The sequence below is a fragment of the Leiobunum rupestre genome, chromosome 8 (genome assembly GCF_980474605.1).
Source record: "Leiobunum rupestre chromosome 8, qqLeiRupe1.1.hap1, whole genome shotgun sequence".
Taxonomy (NCBI): Eukaryota; Metazoa; Arthropoda; class Arachnida; order Opiliones; family Sclerosomatidae; genus Leiobunum; species Leiobunum rupestre.
The window spans coordinates 12,857,894-12,875,260 of record NC_143391.1 but is presented as its reverse complement, the minus strand read 5'-3'; the positions used below and the strand labels follow the sequence as shown (position 1 = coordinate 12,875,260).

Sequence of the window (17,367 nt, the reverse complement as noted above, 5' to 3'; positions counted from 1 at the left end):
TATTCCAACGTCGAGGCTCTGGAGTTTATGGGAAACCAATATTAGAGCGACATTATCGCGAAATTCATTTCAAGGACTCCGTTTTATAAGAGGATGCATTCGGCTAGTGAAAACTTAATAGTAGGTCCGGGTGATCTCCAATAATATAGCGACGGAAATTCTTTCTAAAAACGGGTGCTTATTTCTCACACCAAATCCCCAAAAACGCATTAAGGCGGAGTACATTTGTCTCCTCGGAAAGCGGGCGCCAAAACATTGGTTGACACCTCGGGAAAGATTGCTCTAAATAAAAAAGAGACGCGAGCAAAACACGAGGCCGGGTAGTTGATCATTGCCAAAACTCGGCGGGATAAAAACCGGCTGAAGGTACGTCGGAGAGACAAAACATTTAGGGAAGCGTTAATCACGCCTGCCAGAGTCTTTCGTGTCCGATCAACTTGGCTACCCCTTCCCCTTTTTATAGGAAGAAAACTTAATAGTAGATAAGCCTTGGCGTAAAAAATAACGCGCTATTTCCGAAAGTGGGCCGACAGAAGGTGCTCAAAGACAGAGATGGAAAAATCTTTACGAAAAAAGCGACGGCGTAAGAAACTCCCCGAGAGAGATTCAACGCTAAAACCAAACAAAAAAGCAGAGCTAAAACTTTCCCAACGGAGAATTATTTCCATTAACCCAATATGTTAATTTTCTTCAACTAGAAAAGATGAATAATTTTTTTCAAAGAGAATTAAATTTAAATATTCTCCGAAACTGAATTTAAAATCTATCCTTATTTCCTTAAATTTCCCCCATTGGGTATGGAAGTTATTTGGAATCAATCGTCAACGGACCGAAACAAAATAAATATTTGAAAATTTAATTTAAAGCATAATTTCAGTCGTAATATTGACTTTCGGAATTACGCTGCTAGAACCGATTTAAATATGAGAATTTACTCTTATTTAATTTATTTATTTATTTAATTATCTTTCTATCACCAAAAATTAGTTTATCTTTACCTTAGGAAGTTTAAAAACAAGTTTTGTTGTAAAAACTAAATACAAATTGTTGATTTTTCCAAGAAAATCCGAATGAATATTTCCAATACTATTTATCGTATTGGCAGAACCTACGAGGATTGATTAAACTTGGCAATTCAAACTCGTTGTATTTGTTTGTATAAAAACTCATTTAAATTTACCGAAAATCAAGTTTTTTAAATAGTTAAACAGACATTTACATTTAAATTAGTTTGTAACTTACACTGAACAACTGAAGTGGGCGAAAAATTCATTACTACTACGTTCACAATTTTTATTATTTCTTAGAACTCTGCACATTTTAGGATGGAAATTTTGAGATTTTATTCAAGATTTTAAAAAAAGGATGTGATAAGGAGCGTTAAATAATAATCAGCATATAGCGTGTGTATATTTTCGTATTCCGTACAGAATCGAAACTTATTTTTCTACAACAACATGTGGCTGGGAAGCGGAGATAAGGAGTCGTCCCATCCACCGAGAAAGCCTACGAATTGCGGAGGCAGGGATGGAGAAGGAGGAAGAGTCGAAGAAATTTATGGGACATCATGTAGCACTCGTTCCCTGCAAAACCCGATATCGCCCCCCCCCCTTACCATCGCCAAAAAAAACACGTTACACGCTCCAAGGCTATATTGAAAGGTTTTTCCTGGAGCCCCGTGAAATATCGCCAGTAAAATGCGAAAAAGAACCAAGCAAAATGAGTCAATAAAATAAGGCTGGATAAATAATAAATCCCCTCCCAGTCCGATCGAAACCAATCAAAGAGACTACAACCCAAAAATAAAAAGCGAAAGAAAGCGCGATAAATTAAACTGTCCAACGTTATAGCTCGCCTTCCACTTAAGTTTTCTTCAATTTCTACAATAGTATTAGCCCTAAAAGTAATGTTACGCTTTAAAAGAAGGACGAGGTCTCGTTCATAGTCAACAACCAACTCTTTTCGCGGATAACTGCAGGGTTGCCACAGGTCACACAAAATAGGGATATCAGGGAATAAATAGTGAATTTAAAAATTGCCCTTAAAATTTCCTGGGAATTTCAAGAATTTGTAAGAAGTCAGAGATAAGTCAGGGATTTTTAAGAATTTGTAAAATGACAGGGAATTTAAAGAATTTGTAAAATGACAGGGAATTTAAAGAATTTGTAAAATGACAGGGAATTTAAAGAATTTGTAAAATGACAGGGAATTTAAAAATAATTTGTAAAAAGTCTGGGAATTTAAAAATAATTTGTAAAAAGTCTTGGAATTTAAAGAATTTGTAAAAAGTCTTAGAAAAGTCAAGGAATTTAAAGAATTTGTAAAAAGTCTGAGAAAAGTCTTGGAATTTAAAGAATTTTTGTAAAAAGTCTGAGAAAAGTCTTGGAATTTAAAGAATTTTTGTAAAAAGTGTGAGAAAAGTCAAGGAATTTAAATAATTTGTAAAAAGTCTGAGAAAAGTCAAGGAATTTAAAGAATTTTTGTAAAAAGTGAGAAAAGTCAAGGAATTTAAAGAATTTTTGTAAAAAGTGTGAGAAAAGTCAAGGAATTTAAAGAATTTTTGTAAAAAGTGAGAAAAGTCAAGGAATTTAAAGAATTTTTGTAAAAAGTGTGAGAAAAGTCAAGGAATTTAAATAATTTGTAAAAAGTCTGAGAAAAGTCAAGGAATTTAAAGAATTTTTGTAAAAAGTGAGAAAAGTCAAGGAATTTAAAGAATTTGTAAAAAGTCTTAGAAAAGTCAAGGAATTTAAAGAATTAATAAAAAGTCTTAGAAAAGTCAAGGAATTTAAAGAATTTGTAAAAAGGTTGAAAAAGTCAGGGATTTTAAAGAGTTTGTAAAAAACCAGGTAATTTCCATATATCTTGATAATCTTTATGAAGGTGATCTAAAAAACTAAGCTTTGTCTAAAACCTAAATATTAAAATATAAGAAAATTCCTTAATTTTGGCTTTAAAGGGGTTAATGATAATATCTAAATAATGGTCAACGAAAACAGAGCAAAGTCAGGGAATATTGGAAAATAAATTATCCACCCGGAACTGGGTACGCGTATAAAAAAACGGCGTAATATTAGTTGAAAATGGACTTTTCCATCATTTAACAAGAGACGAAAACATGTTAGAGCGAATAAATATACACGTATACATAAAGGCTTAAAGATACGGTCACGTATAAAGAGCCTAAGGGGATACACATTTTGGAACATTTTTGGGAATATCCCAGAGGAGGAAAGCGCGGTAAGGGACGGTGAGGTATCGGTGACTAAATCAAAACTTTGACACGATTTCGACAAGAAAGTCGGTGCGCGGTGTCCCCCAAGCGGCGGCAAGGGCAGAAGCGGCACCGAGAGAGAGAGAGAGAGAGCACGCTTTAGCCTAAATCTTTCGACGCGGAATGACGAATGGAGCGTCATCGTCCGAAAGAGATACATCGAAGGCAACTGCTCTCCGAGGTTTCGCTCGACGATAGGTGCATTACCAGAATTGCCTATGAATTATAGAGTTTTCGGGGCCTTCTCCTCTATCCATCGCCTTTCGCCTTCACGTACAGAACCGCGCCGCATCCTTCAATCTTCTCTTCGCCCGTTATCCTCGCGTCAACCTGGGTTAGCCTTTATTTCTTCCGAGTTTCGTCTCGTCAAATATTCGACGCTACGCGGACTGTCGACGTAAAGACGACCAAAAAAAGAAGAGAAATAAACTATTCAAATCAAAGCCAAGAACCTTTTCCGAAGAAAAATTGAAGACGGCGAGAAAGGGAAAAAAAAGGAACAAATTTTCCGTGGAAAACATTGGAGAATATTAGATTAGGTGACAAAAATATTTCAAAGGGAGATGGAACGAGTTGAACTGCGGAGAAAAGGGAATTTCTAATCAAACGAATTTGCGACGGCACGTATCCGTGATTCGGATCGCGAACTAGAAGAGCTAACAGACCGGCTTCGGAGCTAGAGAAGACACGCGTCTTGAATTAGTCTCGTTTAAATATTTCGGACTCCTCTTTTCGGACGCTACCTTTATTTCGGCGAAGCTGGAGCCGTATTTCGAGACACATGTTGCCAAATATAGAGGCGGGCTCGTTCAAACATTCATTCGTTTGATGTCGGGGAGTCACGGATCAAAGTTATGATTCGCGTATAATTTAAGGAGATCTCGTCTCTCCGATATTAAGTAGTTCTCCTTCGAATCATTTACTATTTAATGAACGAGCTAATTCAAACTTGGAATGAGAGTTAGAAAATTCCCGGAAGCATACCTAGGAACACGACCGCTCTGCTTCGATAGTTCGGACTCGGCGTGGATTGAGAGATGCAGACTCTCCTAGAAACCGATGGAATCTTAACTATTACTCCGCTCGGTGTCAGCTTTCTAGCATAAAGTAGGGGAATTTCGCTCGGGGAAATAGGATACTGCCGATATTATTAAGGTACCGGCTGCCTACCGGCTTCCTACCGGCCGAATGGCGACTCTATCCAGTGACTGGATGCCGCTGCTATATTTCATTCCCAACAAATTCATTTCATTCAATTTATAACGGCCAAAAAGGTATTATCCCTCCAAGGTGTTTGCTGTTATCAGGTAAAATTCATAGAAATTTCAAACCATTCTTAACTAATCAAAGGAAACGCCGTTTTTCTAAATTATTCGCTAATGATAAATTTTATCATTTACTCTTTATCAAAGAATAGCTTTCTTAAATAGCTATATTTTAGCTTTTTTCTTTTAATTTGTTCTAATATATTCCTACTCTGCGTGATTAAAATATTTTAAGAGTAAAAACGCGAAGAAGAAAAGAGACCAAGAAGTGGGGGAGAAAACTAAGCTTTATTGGGGAAAAATATGTGGTACTTCGGCCGATAGGCCTTCAAGGCGAAAAACTTAATTGACGGCTTTTAAAATTCATTTTGCGCGTGAAAATACCTCTACATGTTATGGTCAAAAAAGCACGCAAAGAAGGCTGTGTGCCCAAGACAGGTACCTGTAGTGTCAAGCGCTAAAACGTCATTTCAAAATCCGTCCATTAGGCCTAATTGACAAATTGAAAATGTTTAAAAAATATTAAAGACGCGTGGCGCGAGACGTTAACACGCGACAGCAAAAATAGAGGGGATTGTTCGCAATAAGTTTGATGAAAATATACCAAATGTAAACATTTGGATCATTTTTAAAACTTATTTATTTCAATTTACTTAACTCAAATTATGAATCGTTTCTATCTATCTATCGTAGACCAATCGTGTCTGAGAAGCTTATCTAATCTCCCCACTGGTTAAAGGGGTTTTCCCTCGAGTTCTTCGGTTTCCTCTTCCAAAAAACTTACGGAGGTTAACGGTGAAGGGCTTGCCACCACCTTCCTGCACATTGTAACCCGGCCACCTAAATTAAAAGTCGCTCGATGACTTAGGCCTAAGTTGATGCCTTGGTATTAGCTAGAGATACGTATCGGTAATTTTCTTGAATCTTTCTGGCTAAAATGTACCTAAAATACGTCGCACAAGATTACAAAACTCAAAACCAACCGTTATTCCTGTTTTAGTGTATTTTTGCATCGTTTAATAATGTAATTTCACTCCAGCAAACCCTAGATCATAGGCGTAAACCGCGTAACGCACTAACAAGGAGACGACCCGAGGTGATAATCACCGATTTTGTTCAAACTCGGGTATAGTGTACACCTCCATGTAACTTAAAAAACCTGCAAGGGAAAAGTTGCGACGGGCTTTCGTTTTGCCATGGCAACCGAAAACGTTTTTGACAACATCATTTGGAATTATTACCATTGAAAATAACATGGGAATCTGAAGGATTTTAAGGGTCCCCCAACTGACGAAATTGCATTTAAAATTGATTAAATTTAATTTTTAAAATCAATTTATATTTTTTTTAACGTTTTTGAAATTATAATTGTTTTCATTTTTTAAAAGGTTTCCCAGGGAGGGGGGGGGGGGACCCTTAAAATCCTTCAGATTCCCAGGTTATTTTCAATGGAAAAATCCCAAATCATGTTGTCAGAAACGTTTTCGGTTGCCATGGCAAAACGAAAGACCGTCACTGATTTCCTAAATAACGTTAATTTAAGACCTCTAGTATTAGCCTAGCTGATTATTATTATGTCAAGTTACGGTGGCAGAAACTCCATATTTTTAATTTGTATCGAAGCGTCTATTAACTTGACTTACGTCGTTAGCGCCCAAAGGGCTTTGTAAGTTTTTCGTAAAAACCCGCAAAGGTCAGATGTGAGGAGTTGCTATAAAGATTCTTTCCAAGAGACGTTGTCCAAACACGGGAAAGGTTTCCACCTTTCCCGTGTTTGGACAACGTCTCTAGGAAGATCGTCGGTACCACGTCGTTAGACGAAGAAATCAAGAATTTATTAATTCAAACAGGCTCTCTTTTGGGAATCGCGTCGGCAATACCTAAGTAGGAGAAACTATAGTTCCTTTCTACGGAAACTCTACCTGAGCCGTTTGATAAATTGGTAAAAAGAGGTTATTTCGTCTGGAAGCGTAACTCGGCATATTCGTCGGCGTCGGCATCTTGGGGCAGGCAGCCGCGTAAAGGCTCCATTTGTTAGATTGAATTTGGGAAAAACTGGACGCGGAATGCCGGTATTAGCGCCAATACCCGCGGCTTCTTTATTTTGGCACGCTCTTGAAAGAATAAAGACATCGGAGCAACAAAGTTGTTTCCTTTTGGGATAAGCGAGAAAACCTCCGAAAAAATACGAAAAAGTAAAGGAATTCCCTCGGTTTATTCGGCGAGCTATATTCCCCGGGCGTTTTCTAGTGTTTATTCCCGGCTACAGAGGGCGCGACCAGCTTGGTGGCGAACTTTAGCCGAGCTTCCACCTTCGGGCAGGCGTCTCACTCCGCGCGGCCCGCACTCCATTCCAGTTTGGCGCTTTATAAAACCCGCGGATCGAAGGGCGAGACGCGCACATTAGATTGGAGCGTCGGCGCTGAAAGATTCCGGCTGAGAAGCCTCCGAGAATTCCGTCATTCTCGGCCCGTGCGAGCGAACGTTCCAACATCCCGAACGTTAAAAGGGTTCCGCTAAAGAACTGATACTAAGCCCCCTTCTTCGGAGCGAGCCACCCCCGGTGTCTGCCGCCAGATATAATTTGGGCGTCGGACGCTCCCGCCGTACAGCCCGGAGGAATGTGATCAGTGCGGGATGCGGACGGATCTCTGGTGGATGAGAACTCGTTTCAGTTTCGGTTCGGGCCCGCTGAATTTCTTTTCCCCACGGATTAAAGTTTAGTTTCGTTCGTTTTTAAGTTGCTTTTTTTACGCGCAAAGACTTTCGATCGTCTCCGAATCACGTAAATAAGGTTGAAGATGCCGTGTCCGAATTCGACCGTCGAAGAGACCGAAGTTCCGAGGAAGGATGCTGCTGGTCACGGATTTAGGGGAGAAGGATGGTCTGACCATCAACGGGAAACTACCGGGTACCGTCCGTCACGATTTCGTGATACAGTAGCTTCTACGCGTGGTTTCGCGACTCGGTTGACCGCGAACGGACGTCTCAGCGTACGCTTCATTACCGTGTCCACTCTACTCTTGACGTTTAGTATTACGACCACCAACTGCTCACAGATTTTATCAGGTCAGTATATACTGTCGTTTCGCTTACTATTTATATCTAGGATTATCTTAACTCGCTTAACTTAAATACGATTAGTTTTTGTCATTGGATTCCCTCCATGTTTTTGACGATAGAGATTTCGAATTTTTATCAGTCTCGATTTAAAGTTTATACGGCTGGAACGGTGGTAGACTTACAAGGAGAGTACCCGAGGTGTAACACACCGATTTTGTTCAAACTCGGGGGTTTGGTAGACCTTCATGTTACTTGAAACACCCTAAAGGGAAATGTCTCCATAAGCAACCGTTTTGGCATGGCAACCAAAAATGTTTTTGACAAAACAAATAGGAAATTTTCCCATTGAATATAACATGGGAATCTGAACAATTTTAAGGGTACCCTCTGTAAAAATTTTAATCAATTTCGAACTTTTGTATTATTTTTTTATTTATATTTTCTAGCATTTTAAAAAAATTAATTTTTTTACACGGGGTACCCTTAAAATTGGTCAGATTCCCATGTTATATTCAATGGGAAAATTTCCTATTTGTTTTGTCAAAAACATTTATGGTTGCCATGCCAAAACGGTTGACTATGGAGACATTTCCCTTTAGGGTTTTTCAAGTAACATGAAGGTCTATCAAACCCCCGAGTTTGAACCAAATCGGTGTGTTACACCTCGGGTCGTCTTCTTGTTAGTTGGGGTGGATCGTCAAAATCTAAACTAAACGTCTCCCGAGCTCGATTCAAAGGCCATAAAATAAAAGAGCGTGACCGGCTCGAGGGGAGGGGTGTCCGCTCTTCGATGTTGGCCATAAGGCACGACTGGGTTTCGCATTATTGGATCCGCGATAAAGCCGATGGTTACGCTTACTCGGTTCCGGAATGCGATATCACGACCGGAATCCGAAGTAAACCAGAGGCACCCCCGAAATAGCCAAAGCGAACCTATCGAAAAGTCCTCCATACACGGTTTCGGAACGTAGAAAATAAAATATCTGCCTCATATTGTTTCCAATTTCTTTCAATTTGGCTGAAATGTAATTTTTTTGGCAAGGTCTACGGTAGAATCCCTTTTCCCTCGTGTTAAGTTTTCGTACTCCCTCAAATATACGTAAGACAGGCTAAGAAGACCCGAAACACTACGAAATTATACTTTGGATAAAAGCAAATATCACAAAGTGCCTTTGCTTATTAAAAACCAAATGATCTATAAAATCATCCTTTTCGCGAAACTTGAACCCAACTAAAACTAAGATGCTTATCGAGGAACTGATGCAATTTTAATCCACGTAGCGAGCATTCTCGGGTTGGTGGAACAAGAAATGCGAAATTCTGCGAAACGTACGATAATAATAATCATCGTAGAGCTACTTAGCAATTTACAATCCAGGTCGGACAACGAATGTTAAGGACGCCGAGTTCCGTCCAAAGAGAATTATTAATCGTCAGGAATGTTTCCGGGACGAATCTGTCATGAATTAATAATGGAATGAGTAAAAGGGCCGGGGGAGGGGCCCAAAATATACATACGCCTTAGACGATAATGATTAAAATTAACGGTGGCTTTATTAGCGGGACCTCTGTCTGCGCGCGCTCTCGCGGCTTTTCAAAGTGAATTAGAGTGCAGATTAACGAAAGGACTACGTAAGAGATTAACGCTCTCCTGAACGCCTCGCGAAGAACGAATTTTCACCTGACAAATGTCTTTCGCATATCGGTGACCCTTAAGCGGAGAGTGCCAGGGAAATAAAAGAATTAAACCTACAAAAATGGTTCGTTAATTTTTAAATACAATCGTAATGGAGTGTTTTACGTAACGGCGTAGTTAAAAATGATATTAAGAGAATATATTACCTTCGTTTCTACAATTTATTATCAATTAAATATAAAATACTGATTTGGATCGTAATGATATAAAATAGCAGACAGACGGGATGGAGCTGAATTTCCATAAGAAACCCATTCGCTTGACAATATTTAGGAAATGTGTCTAACCTAATTTGTAGATGGAGTAAATTTAAAACTATTTAAGGAAAAAAGTCCCGTTGATGAATTACCCTCGTTTACCACCCTCGGATCTGTATTAAATGTAATTTAGATTAATTTGAATAGCATCGGTGTAAGCGATGGTCTTTCTCGCTCCTAATAAGCCAATTAGAACCACAACACAATTTAATTAATTATCCCGCAAAAAATCATTAAAAATTTACAATAGCCCATTCTATAAAATCCAAGCAAAACCAGCCAGACTGTGGGACTTGCAACTTCTGTATTATTTCGTTTCAAAACTTTAGATCATTTTCGGTCTTTACATTTTCAAAGGTATTTATAGACATTTTTTTACGTAACCGAGCACAACTCCCATACTTCAAAGTGGGAAAACACTGGTAATTGATTTTATAAAACGTTCTATTCTCGGGATATAATCTAAACAGCGTAGAATTTCCATTATTTCATCTTACAGTTACGCCCCCAAAGACCCACCGATTTTAAAAGACCATAACGCGCCTGGTTTCAAACATTGTTTGCGCTTCCTAAAAATGAAAATCCAAGTATATCATTAAATTAATTCGCTCGGCTCATCCTACTTTGCATCCGATTAAAATTAAATCTTCGAGGTTTACAACATTAAATCTAAGGAAGCGCGGGGGACGCTCAACCTGGCACACTGTCCGCGTTATACGTTTAACCGTAACCAGGGAATTATATCGTGAAAAGGGGACAAGAAACGTCGCAAACTGGGGCTGACGTGTTTTATAAAAGCGGGGAGTACGAGGCAAACCCGAAATACTACAAGTCGTTAGAAAACTCTTCTTGGAAAAGATTGGAGGCGAGCGCGCGCGGGCCAAGCTTACGAGCTAATTAGTGCTAATTTGCATGTTTTTGCATACTAATAGCTTCGGTTTGTCCGTCGCGACCACCGCTCTTAACGCATCTTCAACGATAGCGACGTCTCTCTTTCCTTCATTATACGGAGCCTTAAAACAAAACTAAAACATAAGCGAACCTCTTTTATAGCGTCTATTTGTCCCGTTACGAGCCTCGAACCGACTCCAAAAAAGAAAAAATAATAAAAGCAAACTGTGCCAGAGGGGGGCGAAGCGGAATCGCTTCTTCCGAGAAGAAGCTATTTGTTCCTTAACGAACTCATTTCCTTTAATGATGGTACGAAATGCCAGTCGTTCTTTTAGGTCCGAAGACTCTACGTACGCGACTGGGGCGTCTCTCGTATTAAGATGAGTTGTTAGTTTAGAATAAACCGCGTCCGATGAATACGCGAAGGGAGCGAGCTAAAAAGAAATACCTTTAAGCGACCATTAAAACATTCCTTGGAAATGGATTTTTGAGGCTTAAGTCGGTTCGCCTTTAATATTCTTAAAAAGAGAACGAGAGATGGCGCTCGCTCAAAGGGGAAACGATATTTACTGCAATTCTGTATCGTGATAAACTTTTAAGCGGCTTACAAAACCCGCTCCTGAATTTTTGCGCGCTAAGACAATCCCCGACTCGTACAATCCATTAAAATAATATAAATTTATTCCGCTGTTATTCGAGAAATATTTCGCGTGGGTTTAGTTTTAAGTGTATTAAAACTTTTAAAAGCGAGAGATGAAAATTAAATTACACGTAGTTTAAGCGTCAACTCGAAATATTATCGCTGATAAAACAGCGAATTGACCTTAAGCCGTCGCGATTTCGGGATCGATATAAGCTCAAATTTCAAAGATGTACCAAAAATACTTTTATTTTCGTTCTTGAGTTATCGAAAACTTTGCCCTTTTTGCCCGAGCAGTAACAGTGTTTAAAATCCACTTCCGATTTCTCTCCTCCGGGTTCAAGTTTTTTTTATATATACATTTTTTTTTCATTTTATCGCCCATCGATTTTTCTTTTGGTTCTATCTCATCGGTTTCGTTTTAGTAAAAGCGTTTTGGCTTCGACAGAGGAGTCGGCCGAAGGAAATTTCTCTTTTTTTTTTCGCCTGTCGACGCTGCCCCGAAACATTTGTGTAGAAATTCAAAACAGCCAAACGCGAGAACAATCAATCTATCTCGACGGCGGATATAAGTGTTGAAAAAAAATATTTTCCGGGGATAAAAATAGAGGCTCGTACGATTGAATGAATGAAAAAGGGAGAGAAAACAGCCCCCCGCGACCATCTACGTTACGTATGGGAGAAAACGAATCGCGAGAAGACACGTACAAGCCCGAGGCTACAGGGACGAGCGTAGTATTAAATGCGGGGAATCGATATTGGGTCGCGTTTTTTGTCACCTTCTGATGAAAGAACCCGACGATTAATCTTCGAGAAGAACAAAGATTGTCAAAAATGGAACCCAGCCTCGGAGATAAGCCTTTAAAAACGCGAAGGAATGAATTTTGGCCTAAATCCCGCCAGAAACCTTTTTTTTCTCCCAACTTCTGGTTTTTTAGTATTCCACTGCCGGGGTATTTCTGGGACTTGGAAATAAGAAGAATAAAAAAGAGTGTAGTATTAAGTACGTGCCCAAAATATATTAGCGAAGATTTCCGAAGACTCGAAAGATACAGAGCCGCCGAGTTATCTAGGCTACTTTTCTATACGCCTTCTTATGGATATTTATTATTATTATTATTATTATTTTAACCATACATACACCTGGAGCGAAAAAAACAGTGAGGAATTGGCCACGAAAAAAGTTGGAGAAATATATTTTGTTTTTAGTTCGTTCGGGGCAGCGTATACTAAAAGGAAAAAACCTGAAAAAAGGCAGTGTTTTTCATCCGGAAAATACATTTCTTTCCTTGGCTTATTCCTTCTTATACGGCCGCCGCTTATTTTACTTTTTTCAATTCCGACTCCATAAAAATAAACCCTAACGGTACTAAGAAAAAATTAGACTTTTCTCTCTATCTATCTCGTACGATAGAAGTAGAATAAAACAATAGGAACGGTGGTTTTTAAAGAAAAGAAACTACCTCGGATTATTCTTATCCCTTTAAATATAATTGAAGTTCGCTGTAAACAGATCATAAAACGCGTTTTTCTTTCTTTATCCATTTTCAAAATAAACTATCGCTGTTATATTAAGAAAACAATTACGTAATCTATTCTATGTTTTACGAATTTCGTGACTCGAGGCTATTTCCTCGAAGTCAAATCGATAAACAAGCAGATACCGGTGAAATAAAATAGATATATACGTCACATTTCCGCTTTTATACGATGAAATGCGCAACAACAAACATTATCGTCACTTTATTGTTTACGTTCTCAAATTTCCTGATTTATCGTTAAATATATTGACTATACGAGGGAATATCACTGATTAAAGAAAATATCATTTTTAGTTTCTATTTCCGATTGCGAAAAGCTAGTTTACAATAAAAGGTATGGATGCGTTTTTCCTTTCTCGTGAAAGCGATGGCGAAAGCCCTTCTTATTGTAGTACACTTCGATATGTCGGCTAGATTCCGGAGAATCCGAAAGCCAATTACGCGGAACAAGTTGAAGCTCACTAGGGTGCTGACCGTATATGGAAGACGCCAACACCCCGGGGACTGGCGACCTCGGAGAACATTAGCCGCTACGTAGAAGTTCGGGTTTTGCCTCCCGGAAGGAACGATACCAGAGGTAAAGAGTCCGTGCTAAAGACAGAGACGCTGAGAGAGAGAGAGAGAGAGAGCTTCCGAGGGCAAAGCCGCGACAGCGTCGCCCAATAATTGGTGATTCGGAACAAAGATTTACAGAGGAGGTTTTCTAAATAGAAGCTTACCTAACGGTTTCAGAATGATGGTTTTATACGCGGATTAACTGGGGTCTAGGGAGGGGAGAACGATCCGGTAGATCCTCTCTCTTCCACCCCTCCGTCGCGACTCATCTCGACCCCACTCGCGGTTCTTCTATCGGTTCCAGGCTGGTACTGACTTGGTCCTCCGCCCTTTCCTTATCTCTCATATGCCGGGGGACTTCAGCCACACGCTGTCTTACTTTAGGACAAATGCACCCGGCGCCTGTGGAAAAAGAGTGCCATTCGGTTTTAATATTAATGAGACAACTTCTCCCTGGTAAAGCTTGTAAGCGTTCATGCCAGAGGGACGAAACTACTTTAATTGCGCCGTTTTAATCAAATGGGCAATTGAGAGATTTTTATCGCCCTACCTGGGTTGTGTTTCTCGGAGACAATTTTTTACTTAAAAAATATAGTTAGATCCGTAAGCCACCTAAGCGTGTTCGAATTTAATGGCGCCATTCATTTTAATTCATGAAATGAAGTAACTTTGAAAAAGATGGCAGAACAAAAATAGGCCAACTTGCTTGTTGAAGTCATTGAATTTGGAATAATACTGCTAGAATTACAACTAAGACTGTACAAAATTCATCTTTATAATTAGGCGGTAGCGCCATCTATATTTTGTAAAGTTATATGGCTAAAAATAAATAATTATTAGCTAACTCGCCGTAACTTAAGTTAAAAAGGATCGTGTTGACAGAATAAAATTATTTTTAAACAACTTCAAAGTTTTGTTTGTTACGAGAAATCATACATTTCAATTTCGCATCAGATTCGCGAAAAAATTCAATTGCAATATCGTTGCCACACTAGAGACAGATGCCGCCACGGTAGAACGATAAAGTTGATAAAGTCTCCTTATTCCACGAAATTGGTCCCGCGCCAGCCAGATTTAGTTGTACCTCTATTTATTCCCAACTCAATGGTTGAAGTGTTCTAAACGCGGCATGAATGAATGTATATTTACTCAACACAATACAGTGAATCCCTTTTAAATCAGGGAGAAGCCTCTTTTGAGGTTCTCAAGTAACGATGAGCAGGTAATCCGCTTTAACCGTGTCAACCAAATAGCAAAAAAACGTATATATTAAAAAAATTAGATTGACAACGAATTTTTCTCGTGCACAAGCGTAAAAAGTTTATTTTAAAATAAACTTTTTGCGCTTGTGCACGAGAACAATTCGTTGTCAATTTTTTTAATATATATATATATATTTTGCGCAAGTCAATCGCTAACCTCTGAATAACAAAAAAAGTGTTTTCAAAAATAAAATGAATTCCAATCTCCAACGGTCAATAGGAATAATAGAGTGTCACCCCAATGGTCAATTCATTGAATGAGGGAGCTGAGGTTGGCGGGTATACTAGCTTTTGAGTATGGATAATGTCACTTTTAGGATCTGGGGCGCTTAGAAAGACCAGGACCGTTTTATCCATAAGGCAGACTAGGCAAAGTGCCTAGGGCCTACGAAAATTTTAGGATATATTAGAGCCTACGATTCCATAATATAAGGCCTACGATGGTGCTAAAAATCGGTAAATGAGATATTTTTTCATTAAGCCAACTGAAGGGCTTAAACGGTCATGAGAAAGACGCGACCCACCAGGCGCTTGGCCAAGCATGCTTTTGACTCGAATAAAATTTAACGAAATGTTTGTTGCAGGTCGAGAGTACACGATCGGCGGCAGAGTGGGAGACGACGTGGTGTTGCCCTGTGATGTGAACGTGACAATGTGCGGAAGGGTTTATTTCATTACGTGGACAAAGAACACTTCGACCGAATGGAAGCGCGTCTATTTGTACAGCGACTCGTACGAAACGCCCATGGGTCAATTGACAGACCCGGAAAAGGCCTCCTTCTTTTTGGAGAAGAACGCCGCCTACCTGAGAATCAAATCGCTAAGCATAGAAGACGAAGGCGCTTACAAGTGCGACGTCACCTACGTCCACGGAAAGTGTCCCTCCCTCTCATTCGTCCAGCTTCACGCTTTCAGTAAGTACGCCGCTACTACACGTACGTCCCCCGAATTCTGTACCATCCAACTTCCGGCCCGAGCTACTCTACCTTGATAACCCGCCACACACCACCCTTTCCTCGACACCTTTTTCCTAACTTTTTAAACGGGCTAAAAGTCGACGCGAAAAGCTTACGCTTTCTTGATAAATTGGATAAAGCGAGAGCGAACGTTAAAGCCTGGTCCAAAGTGGACCCCTTTTACGGTCGCCGAAGCTATAAACGCTTTTGTCGAATTTACTGGAAAGAAATGTAATTTTCCTTTCTACAGCGGACGAGCTAATATGGTTTTAAAGCTCGGCGTTCGGAGCCACTTCGATCGACGGAGCGAATATATACGTTGAAAGAAATTACGGCCGACGACAAAGTTAAGAATTGGTTCGAGAAAACGACCGAACTCCGCGTTGAAACGCGTTCCAAAACTTCCCAACTGCGGACTTTACCGATATACTATTCGAAGTCTCCGGACCGTATTTAGTAAATTACTTTAGAGAAAGTTTCGTAGCGACCGTTCCTATTTCGAAAAATAAGAAATCATTATCGTCGGCGGTCGCTTAACGTATAAATTCTAAACAGGAGACTAGGCTTCTCTTCCGTCATCGGTATTTTTATTCTAGCAAATGTCTATTCAAGAGCGACGGAGCGAAGCCTGCAAAGATGTTTTATATACGGAACGGCGCGGAGAAAGAAACGGAACTTGTAGCGGACGAAAAGTAGCGAACGAGAGAATGGCAAATGACGCGTATAACAGCGTGAAAGTTTCGCGGAACTAAATTTATTTTCTCTCAATCGATCACGAAGAGAATGCCAAGCGGCCAGAAGAAGAAAGGCCTACGACGGAAAACGTCCTACGTATCCTTTAAAAGGCAAATAGGATACCACGTTTGTCTGAAAGGCAAATAAAAGTTTTCCAAGAAGAAAAAAAAGTGATATACCCCGTGTTTCGATATCATGTCCGAAGTATACGTGGCCAGTCTTTCGACAATCATTCTTGCCTATTTTTTATTGCCTCTTCGGCTAAGATTACCAATGGAGACCTCAATCCAATATATTCGATAATATCATAAGTCTAATATACACTCTTTAAGTAGGACACTTCCTATAATTTAGCGTAAAAAATAGAGGCGTTCTGACCATGTGGGCATGTGGGTGGTCACTTTACTAAGGAACAGAGGTATGAATCCATACGGAATATGAAGTAGTTGTGCGATCGAAATAATGTTTCACCCTTTGTGGAACCGAGAGGGTACTATGGCCACCTGTCTATAAAACGTCACCAGTTCCCTTCTGGCGCAAGGTGATTAATCACAGCGATTTGCTTCCTCTAATGCCTTCCTCCGCGGTATAAATATTATCTAAAGAGCCATACTTATGGAACATAAATTACGATAATGTAGATCGAGATATAGAAAACATATAGAGATGAAAGCACGCAATTCGTAAATATAAATGAAATGCTTTCAGGTATAGAGATTTTCCGTATAACCTAAGAAATCACGCTACAAGATAATATTTCAAGCCCCAATCTCTTATAAACGTAAAAATAAATTATGATAACGGCTAAATGAAATAGATTACCGCGAGTTAGCGGATACGTCAGTTGGGCTGTAAGGCAACGCTTTCGGGAACAAATCGATTCCGGTAATAGTCTAGACTAATATTTCTCTACGCACTATTTGTTGGTGGGCCCCAAATCATATTTGCAATGATAAAAGATGCAATTCGGTACATTTCGTCCTTACAGTGAGGAATAGGATAAAAGGGAAATAACGCGAAAGGAAAAAAATACAAGACGGAACTTTTTTTTATAATAAAACGCGTAATCACCTCGACTAATAGCTTCGTTAAAAATACATAAAAGGGAAAGTGGTGACCTCTGACGCTGAGAAAGCGAAGTGGAAAGAAAAGCGTGTATATAAAAAGAATTCTTAAAAGGTTTCAGCGCTTATTTTCTTCCAAGAACTTTGGAGTTTCTCCGATTATAAAAGTTA

The 17,367-nt window shown here is 39.4% G+C and overlaps 1 protein-coding gene across 4 annotated transcripts in view; it reads left to right on the top strand.

The window, feature by feature from the left end:
- The first annotated feature begins 6,903 nt into the window (after positions 1 to 6,903).
- Positions 6,904 to 17,367, top strand: part of LOC149932442 (B-cell receptor CD22-like) — a 54,252-nt gene continuing 43,788 nt past the window's right edge. For all 4 annotated transcript variants that reach the window (XR_016472884.1, XM_090156233.1, XM_090156234.1 and 1 more), the window contains exons 1-2: positions 6,904 to 7,605; positions 15,026 to 15,355. Coding sequence is in view for 3 of the 4 variants with exons in the window: in XM_090156233.1 (XP_090012359.1) it covers positions 7,338 to 7,605; positions 15,026 to 15,355 (598 nt within the window). In the remaining variant the exon portion in view is untranslated. The remainder of the gene's footprint in view (positions 7,606 to 15,025; positions 15,356 to 17,367) is intronic.